The 27,354-nt window shown below is 44.8% G+C and overlaps 1 protein-coding gene across 1 annotated transcript; it reads left to right on the top strand.

Moving 5' to 3' along the window:
* The first annotated feature begins 3,223 nt into the window (after positions 1–3,223).
* Positions 3,224–24,145, top strand: LOC119978741 (achaete-scute homolog 5-like). Its single transcript, XM_038820578.1, has 2 exons — positions 3,224–3,438; positions 22,920–24,145. Exon 2 carries the CDS (start codon positions 23,452–23,454, stop codon positions 24,031–24,033), a length of 582 nt encoding a protein of 193 aa, XP_038676506.1. The 5' UTR covers positions 3,224–3,438; positions 22,920–23,451; the 3' UTR covers positions 24,034–24,145.
* Positions 24,146–27,354: the final 3,209 nt, after the last annotated feature.

The raw sequence follows: 27,354 nt of genomic DNA, 5'->3' as shown, positions 1-27,354 counted from the left end.
CATACCATCTGCTCACCCCCCACTGCGCTTCCGTGAGCTAGCCCGCCCAGCTAGCTTGGTGACCCCTGCCCATGGCGCCAGACATTTTCCCACCTATTGTTCCCTCCTCATCCCCCCCCCCCCCCCCCCCCCCCCGGGCTCGGGGACACATATGCAAACATAAACAATCCCACCCAATTGCCCAAAGGAAGCACACAAGGAAAATCAAAAAAAAGACCAAACTTCATGCATCTAATATTCACACCTCCATCCCCCATCAGTGCAAATGCAAATTTTAATTCAAGCAGACTCCAGTTCAATACAAACAATATTACAAGTAACATCCAAAGACCAAAACTTTTCTTTTTTTTTTATAACTGAAGAGAAAAAAGGAAAAAATAAAAACCATATGAGCACTGCAGCCAAGTTCAGTCCAAATACCTCAGTCCAATACCAGCCCTTTCCTTCTCGCGAAGTCCATCGCTTCCTCGGGCGTCTCGAAGTAGAAATATTGCTCTTTGTGCATAACCCAAAGACGGGCCGGATACAGTAGTCCTTCTTCTTAAAAAGGGTAAATTTTATCTGGTTGAAACTTGCTCTTCTCCTGGCTACGTCCACACTCAGATCCTGATATATACTCCGTACACTGTTCTCCCATTTACAGCTCCGTGTCTGCCTGGCCCAATGTAGAATGTACTCCTTGTCCAGGTACCTGTGGACTCTCACCACCATTGCTCTCGGGGGGGCGGGGGGGGGGGGCAGAGGGAGGGGGCAGGGGGGGGTGTCACCCACATGAGGCTTCCTCACTAGCACTCTGTGCGCCCTGTCACCTCCAAGGGTCCCCCAGTAACTTCTCAAAAAAAACATAGCCGCTATGTATGCCCCTGCATCCGTTCTTTTGGATCCCTCCGGGAGACCCACGATTCTCAGGTTCTGCCAGCGGGACCTATTCTCTAGATCCTCCACCTTCTCCTGGAGCCTTTTCTGTTGTTCTCTCAGCATCCCCACCTCCAACTCCACTGCTGCTTGGTACTCCTCCTGATCAGTCAGTGCCTTCTCCACTTTCTGGATCGCCCGATCTTGAGCATCCAGTTTGAGTTCCATCTGTGCAATTGACTCCTTAATGGGGTCCAAGCAGTCCTGTTTCTGCTTGGCGAAGCCCTCCTGTATAAACTGCATCAACTGCTCCGTCGACCGCTGGGTCGTCAAGGCAGAACTCTGGTCCTCCGCTATGCTTTCTCCCGTTGCAGCCTCAGCCCAAACCTTCTCCGTTCAACTATTTCTTCCTTTACGAGTACTCCTGGTCCGCCTCTCCATGCACTGACATATGATTCCTCTTCACAATTGCATCCAACATCAATTTTCCACTTCAGATCTGACAAAAAAAATTGGGGATAAAGGTCCAAAGTTCCGACCCGAACGGGAGCCACCAAATGTGTGACCTACTCCTTCATAGCTGCCACCAGAAGTCCACCTTGTGCAATTCTGTGGGTCTTGCTCTCTTTTTACTTGAACACAAATGTGGAGTTTCTAATGGAAAATATTTGCCCTTTATTTTGTTGTGTTTACAATACCATTTAGTACAATGCAATTTTTTATTGAACCTTTTTCCATTTTCTGAGATATTTATCAATAGTATTTCTCTGAGAATGAATTGGATTTTTGCCTCCTAGTCAACACAAGACCTGAATCAGCACCAGCCATACAATTTTAGGACAAATGGTCTCTGTTGAAGGTCCACATTTGCACAGCAGTTGCCATCTGCATTAAGAACACCTAAAGTCATGTTGTAACGTCGAGGCAGCATTGCCAGTGGCTTGCAAAGGCACCATTATTCTCACTGTTCTGCCCAAGCAGTTGTTACAATATTGAGAATGCTAGCATGCAGTTCTGTCATTGGACTGTAGTAACCCAGGGACCTGGGCTGAACACCCAGGGATGAGTTCAAACCCACTGCAGCAGCTGGGGGATTTAAATTCTGTTTATTTAGTCTGGAATAAAACACTAGTATCAGTATGACCATGAAACTACTGGATTATACTAAAAAGCCCAACCAGATTCACTCATGTCCTTTGGCAACAAAATCTATTGTCCTTAACCAGTCTGGCCTCCCTGTGACTCCAAAACCACAGCAATGTCGTTGCCCTCTGAAATGGTCCAGCAAGCCACTCAGACGTACCAAACTACTGTTTATAGCAGTTCAAGAAGGTAGCACAGCACCACCTTCTCGAGGGCAATTAATAAATGGCCAGTGACATCTACGTCTGTGCACAAAATTGAAAAACTGGATAGTGGGGAAACTATTTGCTCCAGAAAATGAGTAAGTAAAGCTCATTAAAATTAAAAGTTCAAATAACTGGCAGAACATCTAGCGGGCCAATGGGGATAATTCTTTTCACACTGAGTTTCTAGGTTCAGGATTGGATTGTCTGAAAGGGTGGCGAAAGCAGATTGCATCAGAACTTTCAAAAGGAATGTATATGAAAAGGATTGATGTGCAAGCTATTACAGTGCAATTCGTTTTTAAAAATCAAGTTGCGCAATGGTTAGCACTGCTGCCTCACAGCACCGAGGTCCCAGGTTCAAATTGCGGCCCCGGGTCACTGTCCGTTTGGAGTTTGCACATTCTCCCCTTGTCTGCGTGTGTTTCACCCCCACAACCCAAAGATGTGCAGGGTAGGTGGATTGGCCACGCTAAATTGCCCCTTAACTGGAACAAAAGAGAATTGGGCACTCTAAATTTATTTTTAAAAAGCTTTGATGGGCTTACTTACCAATTTTGCCTTCTTCCCCGCATGTTAATTTTATATGTACAATGATTCTGTTCTCAACACCTTCTCTTTTGAGGATGAGGCCCATTGTCCTTCCAAACTGTCCGCCCATCCACTTCTCTATTTTGTATCAACCCCTATCTCGATTCTGTTTATTTGCTTCTCCTCCTGGCTATTTTGTGTGAGTTATTTCTCCATCTGCCTCTTTGTCCAACTCTCTGTCGTTTTGTTGCTTGCCTGCCGAAACTTTTTTGTTTTGAACGCTGTACTGTGCAGCAGACTCCCAAGTTTGACTTCTTCCTCCAACTCCAGTGTGACTCAGAGAGAAGCTCTGCCCTGGGGAGGGGAGGGGGGAGGGGGGGGGGGGGTGTGGAGGTGGAGGCGGAGAGTGTTTGAAGTGAGATCAGGTATGTTATTGCTGTCTGTCGGGACACCCGACTGACAACAGGATATTAATCAGAACCACAGCAAGTCTTTACCAATGTGCACAACCTCTGTGTACACGCGCACACACACACCTTTCCAAACTGCAAGGAGGAATATCCTGACATCAGCAGGGTCCGGCTACATTACAACCCTTCCTCACATTGAATGTCCACAGATGGGATTATAGAATTACTCAAGTTTACCAGAAGAAGCTCAGAATGTTGGATCTTTGAGACTGAAAAAACAGGAATGTATGTACAAGGTAAGTTAACGTACACTATCTTAAATTGGGAATGTAAAGTGTGAAGTTAACATGATTATTTTATTAGAACTGATTTTTTAAAAAGGTAATTTATTTTTGATCTTTGTTTTAGAATGCTAACTTGAGAAGGGGTGATTTGAAGGATAAGCAGAAGTTGGAGGTAGCCATTTCTGTCTTATATAATCAGAGTTATCCTATTTCTCTTGAGACTTTGTCCTAAGGGACAGTGTGTTCTGGACAGGATTGTGTGCAGAACTACAAGCTGAGATAACCCTAGAGAAGAAATGCTGTTCATTTGCAGCTTCAAGCTTCATGGGACCTTCACAGTTACGATGATCTGAACACAAACAATTCAGGAAGAGCTCAAATCCTGTCCTTATCATTTATTCAAATCGTATGAAGAGTACAAAAAGTATACATTTTCAGCCCAACGTTTCATGTTACCTGTAGCTGAAATTAGTAATGATTTGGGTTATGAATACCTGAAGTTCATTAGAAGTCGTTTAAACTATTGAGCCCACTTGTTCTATATGATCAGTTGATCTCTAACACCTATGCTATATAATCAGCCAATATTTAGCTCCTTGTTCTATATGATCAGTCAGTCTCTCTCCTACCTGTTCTATGTTTTTAAAAAATTTAGAGTACCCAATTCATTTTTTCTAATTAAGGGGCAATTTAGCGTGCCCAATCCACCTAGTCTGCACATCTTTGGGTTGTGGGGGCGAAACACACGCAAACACGGGGTGAATGTGTAAACTCCACACACAGTGATCCAGAGCCAGAATCGAACCTGGGACCTCGGTGCTGTGAGGCAGCAGTGCTAATCACTGTGCCGCTGTGCTGCCTCACCTCCCCGTTCTATATGAGCACTCTCCAGCCCCACCATTCTATATGATCAGTCAGTCTCTAGCCCTCTGTTCTATATAATCAGTCTCTAACCCCCTATTCTATATGATCAGTCAGTCTCTAGCCTCCCCATTCTATATGATCTGTCAATCTCTAGCCCCTTGTTCAATATGATCAATCAGTCTCTAGCCCTTGTTCTGTATGGTTAGTCAGTCTCTAGCCCCTTTTTCTACATGATCAGTCAGTCTCTAGCCCCTTGTTCTATATGATCAGTCGGTATCTAGCCCCTTGTTCTATATGATCAGTCAGTCTCTAGACCCTTGTTCTATATGATCAATCATTCTCTAGCCCCTTGTTCTATATGATCAATCAGTACCTAGCTCCTTGTTCTATGTGATCAGTCAGTCTCTAGCTCCTTGTTCTATATGATCAGTCAGTCTGTAGCCCCTTGTTCTACATGATCAGTCAGTCTCTAGCCCCTTGTTCTGTGTGATCAGTCAGTCTCTAGCCCCTTGTTCTATATGATCAGTCAGTCTCTAGCCCCTTGTTCTGTATGATCAGTCAGTCTCTAGCCCCTTGTTCTATATGATCAGTCAGTCTCTAGCCCCTTGTTCTACATGATCAGTCAGTCTCTAGCCCCTTGTTCTATATGATCAGTCGGTATCTAGCCCCTTGTTCTATATGATCAGTCAGTCTCTAGACCCTTGTTCTATATGATCAATCATTCTCTAGCCCCTTGTTCTATATGATCAATCAGTACCTAGCTCCTTGTTCTATGTGATCAGTCAGTCTCTAGCTCCTTGTTCTATATGATCAGTCAGTCTGTAGCCCCTTGTTCTACATGATCAGTCAGTCTCTAGCCCCTTGTTCTGTGTGATCAGTCAGTCTCTAGCCCCTTGTTCTATATGATCAGTCAGTCTCTAGCCCCTTGTTCTGTATGATCAGTCAGTCTCTAGCCCCTTGTTCTGTGTGATCAGTCGGTATCTAGCCCCTTGTTCTATATGATCAGTCAGTCTCTAGACCCTTGTTCTATATGATCAATCATTCTCTAGCCCCTTGTTCTATATGATCAATCAGTACCTAGCTCCTTGTTCTATGTGATCAGTCAGTCTCTAGCTCCTTGTTCTATATGATCAGTCAGTCTGTAGCCCCTTGTTCTACATGATCAGTCAGTCTCTAGCCCCTTGTTCTGTGTGATCAGTCAGTCTCTAGCCCCTTGTTCTATATGATCAGTCAGTCTCTAGCCCCTTGTTCTGTATGATCAGTCAGTCTCTAGCCCCTTGTTCTATATGATCAGTCAGTCTCTAGCCCCTTGTTCTACATGATCAGTCAGTCTCTAGCCCCTTGTTCTATATGATCAGTCGGTATCTAGCCCCTTGTTCTATATGATCAGTCAGTCTCTAGACCCTTGTTCTATATGATCAATCATTCTCTAGCCCCTTGTTCTATATGATCAATCAGTACCTAGCTCCTTGTTCTATGTGATCAGTCAGTCTCTAGCTCCTTGTTCTATATGATCAGTCAGTCTGTAGCCCCTTGTTCTACATGATCAGTCAGTCTCTAGCCCCTTGTTCTGTGTGATCAGTCAGTCTCTAGCCCCTTGTTCTATATGATCAGTCAGTCTCTAGCCCCTTGTTCTGTATGATCAGTCAGTCTCTAGCCCCTTGTTCTATATGATCAGTCAGTCTCTAGCCCCTTGTTCTACATGATCAGTCAGTCTCTAGCCCCTTGTTCTGTATGATCAGTCAGTCTCTAGCCCCTTGTTCTATATGATCAGTCAGTCTCTAGCCTCCTTATTCTATACACTTGATGAATCTCTAGCATCTTATGTCTGGTCAATCTGTAGAACCTTTTTGCAAATGATTTTCTCACCCAGTAAGTAATTGGCTGAGAATCAGAGACTAGGAAGATCTTAGATTCCACTTGTGCAACTGTACCTGAGTTGTAGTTCAGCAGGGGCCAGGGTAGAGATTCGAAGGTTGGTCATTGTCCAGCTGTGACATTTCAGCAAGGTACTGAGAGGGTGCCATGCTATCAGAAGTGCCATCTTTTGGATGAAACCTCTCGAGCGTAATGTAAAAGATCCCATGGCACTCTTTAAAGGAGAGCAGGAGCATTCACCCTGATACCTTGGCCAATAATTATGTCTCAGCCAACACACAAAGTAGATGATCTATTTCTCTGTGTAAATAGCCGCTGGCTTCCTTGCATTACGGCAGTGGCTATGCTTTTCAAGTTCAATAGAGCCACTCAAGAGGGCATTAGATGATTATTTGAGTAGAAAAATGTCTGCAGAGAAAAGGCAGGAGGATGGCACTAAACCATGGTGCTCATTTGGTGAGCCAGTGCAGACACGATGGGCCAAATGGCCTCCTTCTGCGCCATGACAATTCTGTGATTCATTGGGTGTAAAGCACAGTTGATAACCCTAAAGTTGTTCAAGACTAAATGAAAACACAAACTCTTTATTTTTCCCTGCTTCCCATCACTATCCTTGCTTGCCTCTTATGTGTGGGGTTTTATAGTGACTGCGATTATCCTGGGCACTCTAGCCATTTTGTTAAATGAAACAGACATGAATGATATTCAGCAGAGTGACACACTGGAATTAAAAAGCACCTATTGGATTACACCTCAATAAGAGAGCTATGCCGTCAAGTGAGGCATGGGGAGGAAATGATCAAAACCTACCTAGTCCGCAGAAGGACCATTTCACAACTGAGGTTATAAATTGCAAAATCAATTTTTCAGTCTTGCTTCGGAAAGTACTTACAACACCAACACCAACTCCAGTCTCCCATCTACCGGGTTGCAAACACAGAGGATTTGCTAAAAGCAAATTGCTGTGGATGCTGGAATTTGACACAAAAACAGAAAATGCTGGAAAAACTCAGCAAGTCTGACAGCGTCTGTGGAGGGGATAATAAAGAGCTCCGAGGAAGAGTCAAAGGGACTGGAAACATTAACTCTATTTTCCCCCTCCACAGACGCTGCCAGACCCACAGACGATTGATTGATTGATTCCCAGAGTATGAGCACAGATTCAGTCTGGTGTCCAAAATAGTGACAGGAAGATAAATCTTACTTAAGTTCAGCCAAAATATTTTAAATTGCCATTCACCTGAGGCATTTTTTCTAATGGTTGTAATGTGCTTTAAAATCAGGGACTTGGGAAGAGATTAAAGAAAGTGCACATCCTGTTCTCTTCACCTCAGTGAAAGCCACATCCAATACTAGAACAACCTTAAACATTCACCAAACCATTAGGAAGGAGTAGTTTTTAAATGGAAAGAGATAACTTTCCATTTAGGGGCAGCAGGGTAGCATGGTGGTTAGCATAAATGCTTCACAGCTCCAGGGTCCCAGGTTCGATTCCCGGCTGGGTCACTGTCTGTGTGGAGTCTGCACATCCTCCCCCTGTGTGCGTGGGTTTCCTCCGGATGCTCCGGTTTCCTCCCACAGTCCAAAGATGTGCGGGTTAGGTGGATTGGCCATGCTAAATTGCCCGTAGTGTCCTAATAAAAGTAAGGTTAAGGGGGGGGTTGTTGGGTTACGGGTATAGGGTGGATACGTGGGTTTGAGTAGGGTGATCATGGCTCGGCACAACATTGAGGGCAGAAGGGCCTGTTCTGTGCTGTACTGTTCTATGTTCTATGTAACTGAGCTGTGCTGGAGCTCAGGTGTCTGTACTCTGAGTATCGGGATTGCCGAGTGGCTTAATGAGCAAACTAATCAGGAATACAGAGCTATTAATGAAAGTAACGGGATTCTGCAGCGGGTCCTGATGAGTCTTCCAGTCCTGCCGAATGCAACCCCCCCCCCCCCCCCCCCCCACAGAGAATCGCAAAACGCGACACGCCATTTGGGGGGGGGGGGGGGGGGTGGGAGAATCGTGGGGGGTGCCAGAGCGGCCCTCCCGCGATTCTCCCACCCGGCCTGGGGAGCGGAGAATCACGCCAACGGTCTTTTGGCCAATTCATCGACCACCAGCTAAGCAATCGAACAGAGTCCCACCGATCCTTCGGTGCTGAAAAGTTCTGCTATCCAAGGCTAACAGAGTGTTCACTTTTGTAACTTTTGAGTTCCTTACTTCCCCTTCTCGGCTTAAAGATATATGTCCATTAAACATACTTGGATCAAAATAAGAACAGCAAAAATAAAGAAAGGGAAAAAATGAAATCAACAGAAAGGACCCTTACAACACACATGTGCACACAATCACTCAGAGACACAGTCACACATACACAGACACACAAAGACAATCACTCAGAGACACAGTCACACATACACAGACACACAAAGACAATCACTCAGAGACACAGTCGCACATACACAGACACACACAGACAATCACTCAGAGAGACAGTCAATCACACAGAGAGACACACACACACACACACACAGATACGTGCACACAATCACTCAGAGACACAGTCAATCACACAGAGGGACAGACACACACACAGATACACACACAATCACTCAGAGACACAGTCACACATACACAGACACACACAGACAATCACTCAGAGAGACAGTCAATCACACAGAGACACAGTCACACACACACAGATACGTGCACACAATCACTCAGAGACACAGTCAATCACACAGAGGGACAGACACACACACAGATACACACACAATCACTCAGAGACACAATCACACAGAGGGACAGACACACTGACACACACACAGATACGCACACAATCACTCAGAGACACAGTCAATCACACAGAGGGACTGACACACACACAGATAAGCGCACACAATCACTCAGAGACACAGTCAATCATACAGAGGGACAGACACACTGACAGACATGCACACACAATCACTCAGAGACACACAGACACAGACAAACAATAACACAGGGACACACACATTCACAGCCACACATGCACTCACAATCACACAGAGACACAGACAGACAGACAATCACACATAGACACAGACACAGACAGACATAGAGAGGCAATCACACAGAGACACACAATCATGTAGAGACACAAACACACACAGAGACACAGACATACATGATCACACAGACCATCGGACAGAGATACAGACATACAGTGACGCACACAATCTCAAAGAGACACAGACAGCCAGACAGACAATCCACAGAGAGGCACATGGACAAAAATTCACCGTGTCACACAATCACAGACACAGCTGTACACACTCAAAGACACAAGTGATAATGGAATGCTTAGAAACAGTGTAGGGGAATCGCGCCCCGCCAGTCGGCGGGCCCCCCGCGGTGATTCTCAGGCCGCTGTCAGGCCTCTCCTGCCAACGTGGTTTAAACCACCTCTGTGCCGGTGGGAGCAGGCGGCGCGAGCGGGGGTGGCGCGGGGCGATCGGACCCCGGGGGGTGCCCCCATGTTGGCCAGGCCCGCGATCGGGGCCCACCGATTGCCGGGTGGGTCTGTGCCGTGGGGGCACTCTTTTACTTCTGCCGCCGCCATGGCCTCCACCATGGCGGAGGCAGAAGAGACCCCCTCCACCGCGCATGCGCCGGTGGTGATGTCAGCGGCTGATGACGCTCCGGCGCATGCACGGACTCACGCCGACTGGCGAAGGCCTTTCAGCCAGCCCCGACTCCAGGCGGCATGGCGCCAAAGGCCGTTGGCGCCAGTCAGCGGAGCGGGAGCCACTCCGGCGCGGGCCTAGCCCCTAAAGGTGCGGAGAATTCCGCACCTTGGGAGGCCCGACGCCGGGGTGGTTGGCGCCACTCCGCTACGCCGGGTCCCCCCACCCCGCCGGGTAGGGGAGAATTTCGCCCCAGAGCGCGAGGACTCGCAAGATCTTGTTAGCTTTTGTGAGGCGTAACATCCATCCAGAATCCTGGAAGAAGCCTCTCCCGGGATGTATTGGCCGCATCCCGCCCCAATTCCAGCGGGATGTGGCCAGTAATCACGCCCGCTATATCTAGCATGTCTGCGCTGGCTCACAAGTAGCCCTCGCACCTTTGAATCAGAATTGTAACCCAGGCTGGCATTTCTGCGCAATACTGAGGGAGTGCTGTACTGGCAGAGGTGCTGTCTTCCAGATGCGACACAAGCCCAAGGTTCCATCTTCCCTCTCAGGTGGATATTCCATGATAATATTTTAAAGAAGAGTAGAAGGGTTAGCTCTGATGGCGTGGTCAACTGATTTTATTCCAAAACAATTTGGTTGCCATTATTCACTCATTACAACTTCAATCACACTTCCAATCTACTTCAATGGCCCTGAAGAGCTTTGGGGCACTTTGTAGACTGTATCATTTCAGGTTTCTATATTTAAACGTGTGTTTGTGTGATTGTGTGTGTGCATGTGTGCGCGAGTCTGAGTGTGGACTTGCTTAATGTGATGTAAGCTATAAGCTCCTGGTGACTAACTAGCGACCTGTTCCAGGAATAATTAGTTACTGAAACAGACAAAAGTCTGACCTATGCACCATCAGGGTGTGGAAAGGTTGAGAGAGAGATATTTAAATATACATTATCTCCTCGTATTTCAGTGTCTAAGTATGTGTTACACAGAAGATACAATATATAATCTTTATTATTGTAACAAGTAGGCTTACGTTAACACTGCAATGAAGTCACTGTGAAAATCCCCGAGTCCCACATTCAAACACCTGTTTGGGTACACAGAGGGAGAATTCAGAATGTCCAATTTAACAAGCAAAGAAAGTCCAAAAAGTCCAGACAACAGAATAACTGACAAAAGTGAGAAAAATCCAACTTATAGAGGTATTTCCGACCAATTCTTAGTTTGTGAGCCATTCCTGATTCAATGAATATTCCTTAATGCTGATGAACTAAATTAAGACACCAGGACAAACTATTCCTGATAGTGTTAATGATGCTTTGCTTTTGTTTTCTCCCAGTTAAATTTTCATTCATTTAGACACAGCACCCTTTATGGTACAGTAACATTTTGTAACATTGCACAAGCAATTTTCATAAAACCAGCGTACAATTAAAAAAAGTGTACATAAAACCATGTGAATGAAGAAGAAGTCCAATAGCTTCTCAACTATTCCATTTGTTCAATTCTTCCTTCACTGTTGATGTGTTTGGTAAGCTGGGTCTATGTGGACTGCGTTTGATGCAGTGTAGACAGAGACAGGCTTCCAACACTTGATGAGATGCAACACGATTTTATTTAACATCTAACTATATTACATGCTTAACTGTGGGTTGACACTATGCTGACTTGACTGGAGACCTGAGGCTAGCCTGACCAGACTAACTGACTACCACATGGTGTTTGTACTAGCTGCTGCTCACGGGCTCTGACTGTCTCAGAGGCTGGATCCCAAGAGAGCGGGAAAACTGGTGCCCTCTGGCTTTATAGTGGTCGTGTCCTGTCTGGTGATTGGCTGCTGTGTTCTGTGTGCTCACTGGTCATCCTGTGTGTCAATCACTGCCCGTCTGCACTCCACCATATACATGGAGGTATATTATGACAACTGTCAACTATAGAATCCCCTACACTAACAGAGCCACAGGCCACTCCAAATGGGCTAGTTGCTGGATTATTTGGCTTGGTGCAGGTCTGTGTTTTTGAAGCTTTCTCATGCTTGGTTCAGTTTTGTGTCTGCTGCAGGGAGTGATCTGGTTGAGGTTGATTCAATTGACTGTAAGATAATCTGGAATTGCAAAGTTGGCAGGACCAATGGGAGCTGGTATCCAATGCCAAGAAAAATGCAATGTCATTTGCAGCACCGACAATAGGGATCCACTAACAGATAGTTTTAAGTTCTGTCATCAAACTCTCTGTGGTGGTATGAATGGGAGCACTGCCATTGGTGCAGAGCATTGGTTTCCCATTGGCTCTGGCTGGTCATGTGCCTCTCGTCTGATTGGCTGGGACTAGTCATGTGACTGCTCACCAATTGATCGAGAGGCAAGTAGACCCCGCCTCCGAGCCGGGGTATAAGTACCCAGAGTTCCCGGTGGTCGGCCTTTCTCTGTAGTCGACCACCGGGCTAACAACTAGCTGATTAAAGCCACAGTTTGGATCTTCATCGTGGCTCGCGTCCAATTGATGGTACATCACTCTCCAAGCCATTAAACATCGCAGTGTCATTTTGAGTATAGCGTGTTCTTATAAGCCTTTCTCCGATGTAATTGTTTTACTGGTGTGTGTTGAGGGTTCTGAGCATGTGCGAGCTTTGGATGGACATTTTCAACCTGCAAGAGGTTACCTGTGAACAAGATCTGTTTTACTACTGATCCTGTTTTCATAGTTATTACCATCATGACTGTTGTGCAGCGTTACTATTATTGTTAAACTTTGTTATTTATTGACATAAAATTCCTTCCTTAAAACAACACATTCAACTACCTGCTTTCTGGTCTCAAGTTACAACAATACACAACTAGCCCTGGGATTAAAAACAATCTTCAATGGAGATTCCACATCCAGCAGATACGATCCAAAGCAAACAAGGCTCAAGGATTTCTGAGGAGAAAACTTGGGTATTGAAACAAAAATATCAGAGTTACAGTTTACCAAACATTTTTTGTCCAATCCTGGGATATGCAAATTGTGTGTGAGATCCTTATGTGGTGAGAGAAACCAATAAGATTGAAGCGATCCAAAGTCAGCTGTATGATTCCTCACCAATCACTGTGGGAAATACATTGGTGTCACATCTTGGACCGAAGATTTGGAAGGGGAATGACTACAACAAAAGAGAGAGAGAAATAGACTGACCGTGCTCTATAAAATATGGAACGGACTGGTGGGAATTGACAGAAACAAGTACCCCCCTCCCCCTCCCACCCCACAATGCCAAAACACGGGGGCCGGGATTCTTCAAAGCAGCGGCCCCACGCAACATGGCGGACACACACAGCGGGCTGGTGCCGAAGAAATAGGTCCCCCCAGACAGCGTTCGACCGCCAATCGGTGGCCCCCAATCACGATCCTGGCTATCCTGGAGACACCCCAGTGACGGATCCCCTGCCCCCCAGCAAGGCGGCCACCGCAGCCGCGACTCCGAGTGCCCACCGGGTGGAACCATGTTAGAACCACGCCGGCGGGAACTCGGCCAGTTGCCGTTGCAGAAGCACCATGCGGGCCTCTTTCAACGGCCCTGACTGCCACCGTGTCAACCGCGCATGCGCGACTGGCGGTGATTCTCCGGTCGCCGGAGGTTCGCGTCCCGGCATCAGACCAGCATCGCAGGCCGTCTTGGCATGAACGCCGATTCTCCGAGCCCGCGCCGACTCGGAGAATCCTGGCCAAGATAGCCATTCACACAAACCGCAAAGACTGTTTCCAATACACTGTGTCAACAATCTTTCTGCCCAAGGACAATCCCAGAACAATCCCAGAATATACAGCAGAGCAGACAGCGGCTAGAAATATTAAACACAGCTAATGCGTTAGGTGTAAATGCTTCATCAGTTTTATATCTTCGTTCTATTGTGATACCTTTTTATTTCATTGTTTTAGTGGGTGAAACATGAAATGTCAGGATAGTGGAACTTTGGCGGTACGGTGGCGCAGTGGTTAGCCCTGCTGCCTCATGGCACCGAGGACCCGGGTTCAATCCGGCCCCGGGTCACTGTCCTCTTCAGCCACTAGGGTGCTCTTGAAGTGTAGTCATTGTTGTACTGGAGGGTTAAGCAACAGTCATTTTAAGTACAGCATGAACCCATGTAGAGGCAAGTGACCTCAGCACCAACATGGAGTTGGTGGGTTAAATCTACTACCGTAAGAAAGAAAGATTTGCATTCACGTAGCAAATTTCATGGGCTCGGTATTTCTAAAGAACTGTGCAACCAATAAAGTCCTTTTGAAACGTTGGCCTAATTCTCTGGCCATTGGGATTCTCGTTTCCTAATGGATTCCCAGTGTCGTGGGGTGACGTCAATGGGAAATCCCATTGACAAGCGGTGGGAGGAGTTAATCCCACCACCAGCGAATAACGCGCCGCTGAGAAATACGCGGCTGGGGGACCGGAGAATCCAGCTTGTTGTAACTGTTGGAATGGCGGAAATTTGGTCGTCAGTTTATGCGTAGCAATGATACAAATGATCAGATGACTTGTTTTAGTCATGTTGGCCAGGACACCAAGGAGAACTATCCTGCTCTTCCCCAAAAATGGTTGCCAAGAGATCTTTGAAATCTCATTGTTGGATTGGCCAAGGCCTCAGTTTAACATTTGACCTGAAAGACAACAGTGCAGCATTCCCTTATTACTGCACTGATGTTTCAGGCAGGATTATATGCTCAAGTCTCCAGATCGGGACTTTAACCCTTTGATTCAGAGGTACGAGTCTTACCCACTGAGCCACAATGTTGTATGGCACTGAAGACAATAATAATAATAATTGTAACAATATGCATGCCTATTAATTCCTCATGTGAAACTCATCAGAGGTCAGTGTAGAAGGGAATCTTATCAAACCACCTTCTGATCCAGAAGGGAGAGTGCAACCACTTAGGAAGGGAGTGTGCGGTCAACTCCAGCCCCACAGACCCGGAGTTCCAACATAATTGAATTAACCAATAATTCACATTTACTGAAGATATTATCCCTTGACTGCTCCAATGAGTTACAGGCACCAGATTTATAAGTAAAACATTAACAAACTGTTAATTAATTAAAAGAAGAAAAGATGAACATATGAGGAAATAACAGGATAATCGTCTACCAGACTACCTAATCCAAGGTCCCGTCTGACCCGCTACCCAGACACACACAAGACAGGTCCCAGTTCTAATTGTTGTCTGTGCTCCTTTAAACAAGAATATCTTCACAGATTTGGCTAGAATGCCTCTTAAAATCATCCAGCAGAGAGAAAGAGAGAGAGACTCCAGGGTTCTTACTCACTGGCTGCTGAATAGAACTGAACAAAAGATGTCACTCTCCAGAAGACCCGCCTTCATTCCTGAAAGTTTCTGACTGGCATCACCTACCACAGGCTGCGATAGGAGAAGGCTGAAAAGTCCACATACACCAATTGGCTGCTTGCCTAGTCGATCAAACAATATCACAGATTCTGCCACAGAACCAAAAGGGGATGTTTGTGGACCAGCCCATCAGAACAGGAGGGTTTTCCAGTGTCCAAAGACTACAATTTAAACAGAAATCCGAAAGAGTGCAGTAACTTTGTAGCAGCCAACCCGAAGAATGTAGATCAGGACAGGCAGCAGGATGGGCATTAAAAGGGAACACAGCACAGACAGACTATGTCCTAAAATACTTCTCCCCCTAAAGGAATGAAACATATCTCCCCCCAAAGGAGGCATTAATGCAACTTTGACTTTTAACACACACAATAACAAATACCTGCACTCACATTATTGTCCACAAGAAATACTTACAAAATATTTACAAAATTGCAATGATGACTCTGACAAAAAAACTCTTGCATCCTGTGTTTTTTAATGTCTCTGTAAACGCAAGTAGTCAACAGTTCGGCCAACGCCGATTCATCCTCCAACATGGCCGTCAACTTCCCAGACTCTCCTCGGCATTCCATGGACCACAACAGGGTTGTGTGTTCCTGCAATATGTCCACTATGCAACGCTCCTCAGTTTTTTACCTCAGTTGTAGCAAAGATGGAGGTGGCTTTGGTAGTTAACGGAATGCCCATTGGTGCTTCCCTACACCTTCATCTACATTCCTTTGGCACCTGCTCTAGACCTGTCTCTTGCTGTCTCACAGGTAATGCTAACGAGCCCTCCTGACTGTTGAAATTCTGTACAAACTTTGAGGGTTTCCTACAACTACACCACCAGTAGGGTTGTCAATGCTGAATGAAGTAATTGGTTAACTGATAGCCAATAGATTCTTTCCAACCCCAGTGGCCTTACATTCTCTTGTGGCCTTCACCAGGCCACCTTTGGCAACAAAAGCTACTGAGGAGTCAGACCTCTCAAAGTTAATTGACTCAACAGGCACTATTCCTGCAGTGGCAACTTTTGCCTCCCCATCGGAGTTTTCGTAACCACCACCTGCATCCCCACTTTCAGAATAAGAGTATGGGATGTCACTCTCTCTGTGAACAGTTCGGGTTTGCGTGGACTCCATGACTGCAGACCCGCTGCAGGATTCGCTAACCACCTTTCCCTTAACTCCGAAAAAGGGTTGATGGCCAACCAATTCACCTTCCTGGCTATCAACATTTGCTACCTCGAAAAGATACTGTCACCTTTCAAAAGGATGTGGGTCGACCAGCTGCTTGTTTGGTATCACTCCCCAGTCATTACAGTCCTCGTTCTGACTAAATGATGCTGTGCAGTCAGGTATACTTTCCTTCAGGGCAAGCCTGCTCTGGGAACGACTTGCACCTGAAGGGAGTGGCAATGGGTTTATCTCAAGAAGTGGTAACAACCTACCTTTTGGCACAGTAAGAAGTCTTACAACACCAGGTTCAAGTCCAACAGGTTTGTTTCGAATCATTAGCTTTCGGAGCTCAGCTCCTTCATTAGGTGAGGAAGGAGCTATGCTCCGAAAGCTAGTGATTTGAAACAAATCTGTTGGACTTTAACCTGGTGTTGTAAGATGTCTTACTGTGCTCACCCCAGTCCAACGCCAGCATCTCCACATCATGGTTACCTTTTGGCAAGTCCACTTCACCTACCTCCTCCAGGTTACTAATTCCTTGACTAGCTCTGGAAGAATTGCTCGCCAGTGATTGAAGTTCAATTGGTGACGAGTCTAGTAGGCAACTGTTTATCACCGCATCATCGTTAGTCCCAAGATCAAAGTCAAGACTGTCGTCTGACTCTCCCTCCTTACTATCGCTCTTACAAAAACTATTCACCATCACTTCATAACCAGGACCTAAGTCGAAGTCAAAACTTTCATCTGACTCCACCTCCTTACCAACATTCTTGCAAAAACTCTTTACCAGCACCTCATAATCGGAACGGAAGTTTTTTTAAATAAATTTACCCAATAATTTTTTTTCCAATTAAGGGACAATTTAGTGTGGCCAATTCACTTCCCTGCACATCTTTTTTTGGGGTTTTGGGGGTGAGACCCAGGCAGACTCGGGGAGAATGTGTGAACTCCACACGAACAGTGACCCGAGTCCTCAGCGCCGTGACGCAGCAGTGCTAACCACTGCGCCACCGTGCCACCCATCAGAACAAAAGTCAAAGTCAAGATTCTTGTCTAATTCCTCAGCCGTACAGTCACCATCAGTCTGAAAATGCTTGCGACCTGGTTCACTACCATGGTCACTTGAAACATGCTCAACAGCTGTCAACATCTTTTTCTCTAAGTTCTCTACTGCCCAATGGGTTTTCCTAGCTCCTGCATGTCCTTCAGTCGGCAATTCAGAGGCTAACTACAGTACTTCCTTTGGACTCTCCATAACTCTGTAACCATGAGTGAAGCTACAACCTTCACTCCCACTAAATCATTCCCCAGAACTAAATCTATTCCTTCCACTGGGAATTCTTTAACCACTCCAACAACTACTGGACCTGACCCAAAATTACACTCCAACTACACTTTCTACAATGGAACTGGGATACAACTTCCACCATCCCATTCACAAATATCTCAGCTTTCACTGAGCTCTCTGGAGGAAAGACCAAAATCCTTCTGCAGCACAAGGGTTTGAATGGCCCCTGTTACCTTTAAAATCGTTATGAGTTTGTCTCATCTGTCGAGGAAAATGGGATGACTTTCCCCTTCGACACAAAACCCGTATATTTTTCATCTACCTTATTCTCTACACCTGCTCCCACAGCAGTGTTCACCTTTGGTCTCCTGAGTGTAGATAATGTTACCAGCTGCACTGGAGCATTCTCGACCTTTGATCCCTTCTCAGAATCCTCCTTCCAAACCCCCACAACTCCCATGGGCCTTCCTTTCAACTTCCAAGAGGCTGAACGAACATGTCCCACCTTGTTACAATGGTAACATTTAAACTTCCAAGACTTACTTCCACCCTCAGTACCTCCCTTTGTGGACTGAGGCAGAGATCTCAGAGCCTTCCCAGCTATCCATTATTTACTTTGGCTACCCACTGTCCTCTCACTCTCACACTTCCTCTCCTTTTTCAAAATTATGGGGGTGATGGAACAAAGGTTTAAATTTATGGATTTGCTCATAATCGTCAGCAATAATTGCTGCTTGCCTAACAGTTTGTGCCCTCTGGTCTTCAACATGGGTTCTTATTATGGAAGGTAATGAATTCTTAAACTCCTCTAAAAGAAGGACTTCTTTCAGAGCCTCACAGGAATTTGCAACTCCCAAAGCTCGTCTGTTAAAATTGTTCTGTTTAACCCTCTCAAATTCTGCATAAGTCTGTCCTGGCAGTTGCTTCCTGTGCCCTCCCTGTCAATTTACTCTGCAGAGGTAATATTCACTTCTCTTTTGGCCACTCCAATTGGGTAGCTAGTTTCTCGAAAGCCCTAAAGGACGTTTCTGCATCTTTCTTTTCAAATTTTGGGAGAGCCTGTATAAACTTAAACATATCACCACACTATGTTCTGTTCTAGGACTAGGCTCCCCTTCACATTCTGGAAGCTTCCCACCCCTTTCCAGTATCTCAAGCTGGAAGTCTCTATCTAATTCTAACTTCCTCATTTCCATCTCCATTTATTTTTCTTTTTGCTCTCTCTCTTTCATCTCTCTTCATTTCCATTTCCATTTCTCTCTGTTTTTGCTGCATTTCTTTTTTTTTAAATTTAGAGTACCCAATTATTTTTTTCCAATTAAGGGGCAATTTAGCGTGGCAAATCCACCTACACTGCACATCTTTGGGTTGTGGGGGCGGAACCCACGCAGACACGGGGAGAATGTGAAAACTCCACACGGACAGTGACCCAGGGCCAGGATTCGAACCCGGGTCCTCAGCGCCGTAGACAGCAATGCTAACCACCGTGCCACCGTGCTGCCCTTTTGCTGCATTTCTAATTGTTTCATCTGTAACTGGATCTTAGCCGAGTCTACTGACTGTGGATCCAGCATCAGCTGCATTGCCTTCAAGTTTAAATGTTGAGCAATTGTGTAAATTACCTCCGCCTTCTTAGTTTTAGTTGGTACAATCAGTTTCAATTCCCTTGCCAATTCGATGACCGGGTCTTTGCAATGCTCCTCCCAAAATACCAGAGATATGTCTCCACCTGGAGAAATTTCTTGGCAGCTTCCATAGTGATATTGTTATATTACTATAAACCTGGAGTCTCTTTGTAATTTACTCTGTACCTCCAAATTCGCCGTTGAACATTTCCAATCCTGGACGAGCCCCAATTTATGTTACAACACCCTGGGCAAGTGCACGGTCAATTCCAGCTCCACAGACTCCGTGGTCCCAACATAAGTGAATTAAACAATAATTTGCGTTTTCGAGTATATTTAACCCTTGACTGCTCTAATGAGTTACAGACCACAGATTAATAAATAAAACATTAACAAACTGTTCATTAATTAAAAATAAGAAAAGTTGAACATATTAGGGAACAGCAGGATAATCATCTATCAGACTATCTAATCCCAAGATCCAGTCCCACCCTCTACCCAGACACACACAAACAGACACAAACTAAGGGTTGGCGAGGAATTTAAAAAACAGGGATTAAAGGGGTAGGTCTGATATGAGTCTTCACTACTGTGGTTGCAACCTCTGGGTAATAGATTTACTCGAGAAATTCAGGTTGACGCAATTCTGTCCTTCAACCACCAGATAATATTTCACCTAAGAATTCCAGGTCAGGGTGATTCTGCTCTTCAGCCACCAGGTGGAGCTAAGTCCGGGATGTTCCAACCAGTGTTGTTATTGCTGCTGGCCACCAGATGGTGCTGCATTCAGGATGCTCAGGTCGGTGCACTTCTGTCTTTCTACCACCAGATGGAGCTTTTGCCTCCCTGTGAGAATGATACAGCTCTCATCCTGAAGTTCAGCAGTTTTTACTTGCCTGATTCCTGTACAAGACTCTGGCAGTTTTATCACAAATGCTCCCACCTTAAACTTCAATTCTTCACTCTTCCTAGCACCTGCGCGCACAGTTCAAAGGTTACTGACCTTTGGGAAAACTTGCACTTTCACACCCACATTCTCTTTCCAAGTTCTGAAGATTGTCTGTGCTCCTTTAAACAAGGACGTCTTCACAGATTTGGCTAGAATGCCTCTTACAATCATCCAGCAGAGAGCGAGAGAAAGGAGAGAGAGAGAGAGAATCCAGGGAACTTACCTGCTGAATACTTAACAGAACTGAACAAAATATGGCACTCTCCAGAAGACCGGCCTTCTTTCTTGATAGTTTCTGACTGGCTTCACCAACCACAGGCTGCGATAGGAGAATGCTGAAAAGTCCACAGACACAAATTGGCTGCTTGCCAAATCGATCAAACAACATCACAGATTCTGCCACAGAACTTTTAGGGGATGTCTGTGGACCAGCCCATCAGAACAGAGGGGGTTTCCAGTGTCCAAAGACTACAATTTAAACAGAAATCCCAAAGGGTGCAGTAACTTTGTAGCAGCTAATCTGAAGAACGTAGATCAGGACAGGCAGCAGGATGGGCATTAAAAGGGAGCATAAGACAGACAAACAATATCCTAACAATAATGATACATTTTTGTTCAGGAGAGGAGGTGAGGTAATACTAACAAACCCAATGAAGCATGTTTGCTATGACCGCCAAGATTTCAAACTCTAAATAATGCTCTTTAAATACAGCATCCTTAAACTGCTGATGGCAAATTTTATTTTTAAATTCATTCTCGGGAAGTGGGAAGATGATGAGGTTTGGTACAATTCAGTGCATCACTGGGTAACTGGCTTGAAGGTTAAGTCAATCATATGGGTCTGAAGTCATATCCGGGCCAGACAGGGTAAGGCTGGCAGGGTTTATTCCCTAAAGCAGTGATTCTCAAACTATCTGATGTGGCGGACCGGCAGTTTTTTTTTCCAATGTGCCAGGGACCGGCAGTCTCCCGTGGCGTTGAATATCACTACTGTCTCTTTCTTTTCTGGAAACACTCCAAGTACCGGCAGACGATGGCTCGCATACCCACCGGTATGCGTACCACACTTTGAGTAGCACTGCCCTAAAGGACCTCTGTAAACCTTTTGGGTTTGACAGTAATCTGATGGCTTCATGGTCATGTTGAAGGAGAACCGATTTCTATAAATTTGAATTCTCATTTGATTTGATTTGATTTGATTTATTGTCACATTTACTGAAGTACAGTGAAAAGTATTTTTCTGCAGCCGGGGGAACGTACACAGTACGTACATAGTAGACAAAAAGAATAATCAACCGAGGATATTGACAAATGGTACATCGACAAACAGTGATTGGTTACAGTGCGGAACAAGGGACCAAACAAACCAAACAAACATGAGCAAGAGCAGCATACTGTGTCGTGAATAGTGTTATTACAGGGAACAGATCAGTCCGAGGAGAAGTCATTGAGGAGTCTTGTAGCTGTGGGGGAGAAGTTGTTCCTATGTCTGGATGTGCGAGTCTTCAGACTTCTGTACCTTCTACTTGCTGGAAGGGTCTGGAAGAAGGCAATGCCTGGGTGGGAGGGGTCTCTGATAATGCTGTCTGCCTTCCTGAGGCAGTGGGAGGTGTATACAGAATCAATGGGAGGGTGACAAGCTTGTGTGATGCGCTGAGTTCACCACACTCTGCAGTTTCTTGCGATCTTGGACCAAGCAGTTGCCATACCAAGCTGTGATGCAGCTGGATAGGATGCTCTCTATGGCACATCTGTAGAAGTCTGTGAGAGTCATAGTGAGATTTGAACTCTCACTGGCTGGGGTTTAGCCCAGTCACATCACTACACTACCAGAACGGCCAATCACTGCAATAGCTGCTCAAAGCAAACCAAAGAGTAAAATCAAATCAAAATGCTACCGATGCTAGAAATCTGAAATAAAAACAGAAAATGCTGGATAACCTCAGCACCTGTGAAGAAAGAAACAGAGTTAACGTCTTGAGTCTGTACAACTCTTCTTCAGCACTTGAAACGTTGGGCGGGATTTTCCTCGCACACCCTGGCGTGTTCTACAGTGCTGGAGGGCGGTTGACCAGTGGCCGGCGTCTGGTTTCCCTTTGAACGCACTCCTCACCGTCGGGAAACCCATGACGGGGCTGCATTTGTTGACAGACCCTAAGATCCCACCAGCGTGAACGGCCAGAATATGCTGTTTGTTAACTGTGTTTTTCTCCACAGATGCTGCCAGACTTGCTGAGTTCATCCAGCATTTTCAACCTTACAACAGAACGTTGTTGAGGCCAAAATGTTGTGTAATTTCAGGAAGGAATTAGATAAAGCTCTTGGGGCTAAAGGGATAAAGGGAAATGGGGGGAAGGCGGGATCAGGGTATTGAACTTGATGATCAGTCATGATCATGATAAAAGGCGGAGCAGGCTCAAAGGGCCAAATTGCCTCCTCCTGTGTCTATTTTATATTTATGACTCTGTATGTTTCTCTTTTTATTGCAGTAAACATTAACTGTACAATTCTTGCAATACAACTTGCCAATCAATCGGCAACCCATTCTCCTGTGGGATAAATCATTGTGATCCTTTGAAGTTTGACATTGTTGAATTTGTCTTGGCTTCGGTAACATGTCTCTTTTTTTTAAGCAGGATTCGTGTAGAATTGTTGGGCAATCGCTAAAACACTTCCTTTCATTCTAGAGCCCGGTAATGAGAGCTCGCTATGGTGAACTGTCGTCAAGCGTTCCCGATTTGAGTGAACTTCCTCAACATTACCCCTTGGTTTTGGTCTTCATGGAGACAGATGATTGCAATTTTGGGTCACTCACGGTGCGGCATAAGGAAGACTCTCGCTGCTACAGAAACTGCTCAGACTTAAAGAGACGACCCCGGGTTCAGGGTTAAGGAGAAGCTCCGAACCCAAAGAGGCTCTGAGATAGAGGAGCCCCCAAAGCTTAGAGTTAGGGGGAGAGACTGAGTGCTCCGAGAAAAGGAGTCTCACTCTTCAGTCTGCCTGACCACAGCTTCAATCTCTCAATCTAAAGTGGAGTTTGACGTCCGCTAATTAAAAAGAACCCAACTCTGATATCCAGGGGCTGTGCATCAGAAAGAAAAATCTATCTCCTGTGTGATACCACTCTCAGGGGCCAGTGCAGTCTAACCAAGAGCCGGATTAATTTTTTACGATCTGACAATTCTGGGACTTATTCTTTATTTTGCTGCAGAATCCAAGATGAACAGTAATTATCCCAGGTCGCTGATAGACAGGAGACCAATGACTACCCCTAACTGTATGCAATTAGGTATGCCTCTGCCCCCGAACCCATCCACACATCAACCCCATGGGGACAGTTTAACACATGTCCCATTTCTGGTCTATCCAACCAACCTGGAGTCAACCTATTATGATAGTTACGGAAGCATGTTTCCCTACATGCCCTTCCATGGCCACTTTGGGGTCTATGACTGTCCCTTTGAGCCAGCCTTCATTCAAAAGAGAAATGAGAGGGAGAGGCAGAGGGTCAAGTGTGTAAACGAGGGCTATGCCAGACTCCGCGATCACCTCCCAGGGACAACATCGGAGAAACGTTTGAGCAAAGTGGAAACCTTGCGTGCAGCCATCAGGTACATCAAGTACCTCCAGGACTTACTCAGCCACAATCCTGACAAGACACCGCAGTTAAGAGAGGAGCCCCAGAGGAACATTAAGGTTCATGACTCTCCTGCCTCCAAGCAAGACTGTAATAGTGATGGGGAATCAAAGAACTCCTCGCCATACTGTGAGTCAGAGGTTTCGAGCTCTGAGCGAAGCTGACAGTATAGCTTTCAAAAATAACTTTAGAATCAATAATCCCTCAAACACCAATGAGCAATTCATCAAAGTTCCAGTTTTGTGTTTTACTACCGAGGCCAAAAGTTATAATAAATAAAAAATGCTTAAGACAACGCAGTGTTTTTATTGAGATTAACACAGCACCAGTAACAGTAACAGAGAATGATAATATGACGAGAAAATAATTACCACAGGTGCATTGTGGGATAAAAATTGCAGCAGGTGCATTGTGGGATAAACAATTACAATAGGTGAATTGTGGGATAAACAATTACAACAGGTGAATTGTGGGATAAACAATTAGCGCAGGTGAATTGTGGGCTAAACAATTACCAGAGGTGAAGAGTGGGATAAACAATTACAACAGGTGAATTGTGAGATAAACAATTACCGGAGGTGAATTGTGGGATAAACAATTACCACAGGTGAATTTTGGGATAAACAATTACTGCAGGGGAATTTTGGGATAAACAATTACCACAGGTGAATTTTGGGATAAACAATTACCGCAGGGGAATTGTGGGATAAACAATTACCGCAGGTGAATTTTGGGATAAACAACTTCCGCATGTGAGTTGTGGGATAAATAATTACCAAAGGGGTTTGTGGGATAAACAATTACTGCAGGGGAATTGTGGGATAAACAATTACTGCAGGGGAATTGTGGGATAAACAATGGACAAAACCAAATTACTGCGGATGCTGGAATCAGAAACGAAAGAGAAAATGCTGGAAAATTTCAGCAATTCTGGCAGCATCTGTAATGTGAGAAATGCTTTGACAAAGAGTCAACGGACTCTAAACGTGAGCTCTTTTCTCTCCCTGCAGATGCTGCCAGACTTGCTGAGATTTTCCAAAATTTTCTCTTTCGTGTGGGATAAACAATTACCGCAGGTGAATTGTGCAATAAATAATTACTGCAGGTGACTTGTGGGATAAACAATTACTGCAGATGATTTATGGGATAAACAATTACCGCAGGGGAATTGTGGGATAAACAATTACTGCAGATGATTTATGGGATAAACTATTACCGCAGGGGAATTGTGGGTTTAACAATTACCGCAGGTGATTTATGGGATAAACAATTACTGCAGATGATTTGTGGGATAAACAATTACCACAAGTGAATTATGGGATAAACAATTACTGCAGATGATTTATGGGATAAACAATTACCACAAGTGAATTATGGGATAAACAATTACCGCAGGAGGATTCTGGGATAAACAATTACCGCAGGTGAATTTTGGCAGAGACGATTACCGCGAGGGAATTGCAGGATAAACAATTATTGCAGGGAAATTGTGAGATAAATAATGGCCATTAGGGAGTTGATGGATTAACAATAACTGCTATGGAATTGCAGGATGAACTATTATCACTGGAGAATTTCAGGATAAACGATTATCACTGGGAATTCTGCTATAAACAGTTACCACAGGGGTTTGTGGGATAAACAATTACCTAAGGGGAACTGTGGGATAAACAATTACCGCAGGGGAACTGTGGGATAAACAATTACCGCAGGGGAATTGTGGGTCAAACAGTTACCCAGGTGAATTGTGGGATAAACAATTACCACAAGTGAATTGTGGGATAAATAATTTCCGCAAAGGAATTGTGGGATAAACAACTACCACAGGTGAATTGTTGGTTATACAATTACCACAGGGGCATTGTGGGATAAACAATTACTTCAGGTGAATTGTTGGTTATACAAATACCACAGGTGAATTGTGGGATAAGCAATTACTTCAGGTGACTTGTGGGATAAACAAAGACTGCACATGATTTATGGGATAAACGGTTTCGGCAGGAGAATTGTGGGCTAAATAATTAGCGCAGTTGAATCGTGTGATGAACAATTACTGCAAGTGAATTGTGGGATAAACAATCACCACAGGGAAATTGTGGGATAAACAATTACCGCAGGTGAATTTTGGTATAAACAATGTCCGCAGGAGAATTGTGGGATAAACAATTAAAACAGGTGAATTGTGGGATAAACAATTAAAACAGGGGAATTGTGGGTTAAACAATTACCCGCAGGTGAATTGTGGGATAAACAATTACCGCAGGTGAATTTTGGGATAAACAATTACCGCAGGTGAATTGAGGGATAACAATTAACGCAGGTGAATTTTGGGATAAACAACGTCCACATGTGCATTGTGGGATAAACAATTAAACATTACCGCAGGTGAAGTTTGGCATAGACGATTACCGCGAGGGAATTGCTGGATAAACAAATGTTGCAGGGAAATTGTGAGATAAATAATGGCCGTTAGGAAGTTGATGGATAAACAATAACCGCTATGGAATTGCAGGATAAACGATTATCACTGGGGAATTGCTGGATAAACAATTATCACTGGGAATTCTGGTAAACTATTACCACTGCTGAATTGAGTGATAAACATTTGCCACAGGTAAATTATGGGAACTGTGGGATAAACAATTATTGCTAAGGAATTGTGGATTAAACAATTACCGCAGGAGGATTGTGGGATAAACAATTACCGCAGGAGGATTGTGGATTAAACAATTACTGCAGGGGAATTGTGGGATAAACAATTACTGCAGGGGAATTGTGGGATAAACAATTACTGCAGGGGAATTGTGGATTAAACAATTACCGCAGGAGGATTTTGGATTAAACAATTACAGCAGGTGAATTGTGGGATAACCAATTACCACAAGGGAAGTTAGGGATAAACAATTATCGCGGGGGATGTATGGGTTAAACAATTACCACAGGTGAATTGTGGGATAAACAATTACCACAGGGGATTTGTAGGATAAACAATTACCACAGGGCAATTGTGGGATAAGCAACTACCGCTGGTGAACTGTGGGATAAACAGTTACTGCAGGTGACTTGTGGGATAAATAATTACCGCAGGTGAATTGTGAGATAATAAAACTAATTCAGGCGAATTGTGGGATAAGTATTTTCGGGAAGTGACTTTTGGGATAAACATTTACTGCAGACAAATTGTGGGATCAACAATTTCCTCAGCGGATTTGTGGGATAAATAATTAGCGCAGGTGAATCGTGTGATGAACAATTACCGCAAGTGAATTGTGGGATAAACAAATACCGCAGATAAATTGAGGGATAAACAATTACCGCAGATGAATTGCGCAATTAAGCAATCACTGGGGATTGGCAGGATAAATAATTATCACTGGGAATTCTGGTAATCTATTACCACTGCTGAATTGTGTGATAAACATTTGCCACAGGTAAATTATGGGAACTGTGGGATAAACAATTACTGCTAAGGAATTGTGGGATAA

Source organism: Scyliorhinus canicula, chromosome 15 (genome assembly GCF_902713615.1).
Source record: "Scyliorhinus canicula chromosome 15, sScyCan1.1, whole genome shotgun sequence".
Classification (NCBI taxonomy): Eukaryota; Metazoa; Chordata; class Chondrichthyes; order Carcharhiniformes; family Scyliorhinidae; genus Scyliorhinus; species Scyliorhinus canicula.
This window is presented reverse-complemented; position numbering and strand designations above follow the sequence as displayed.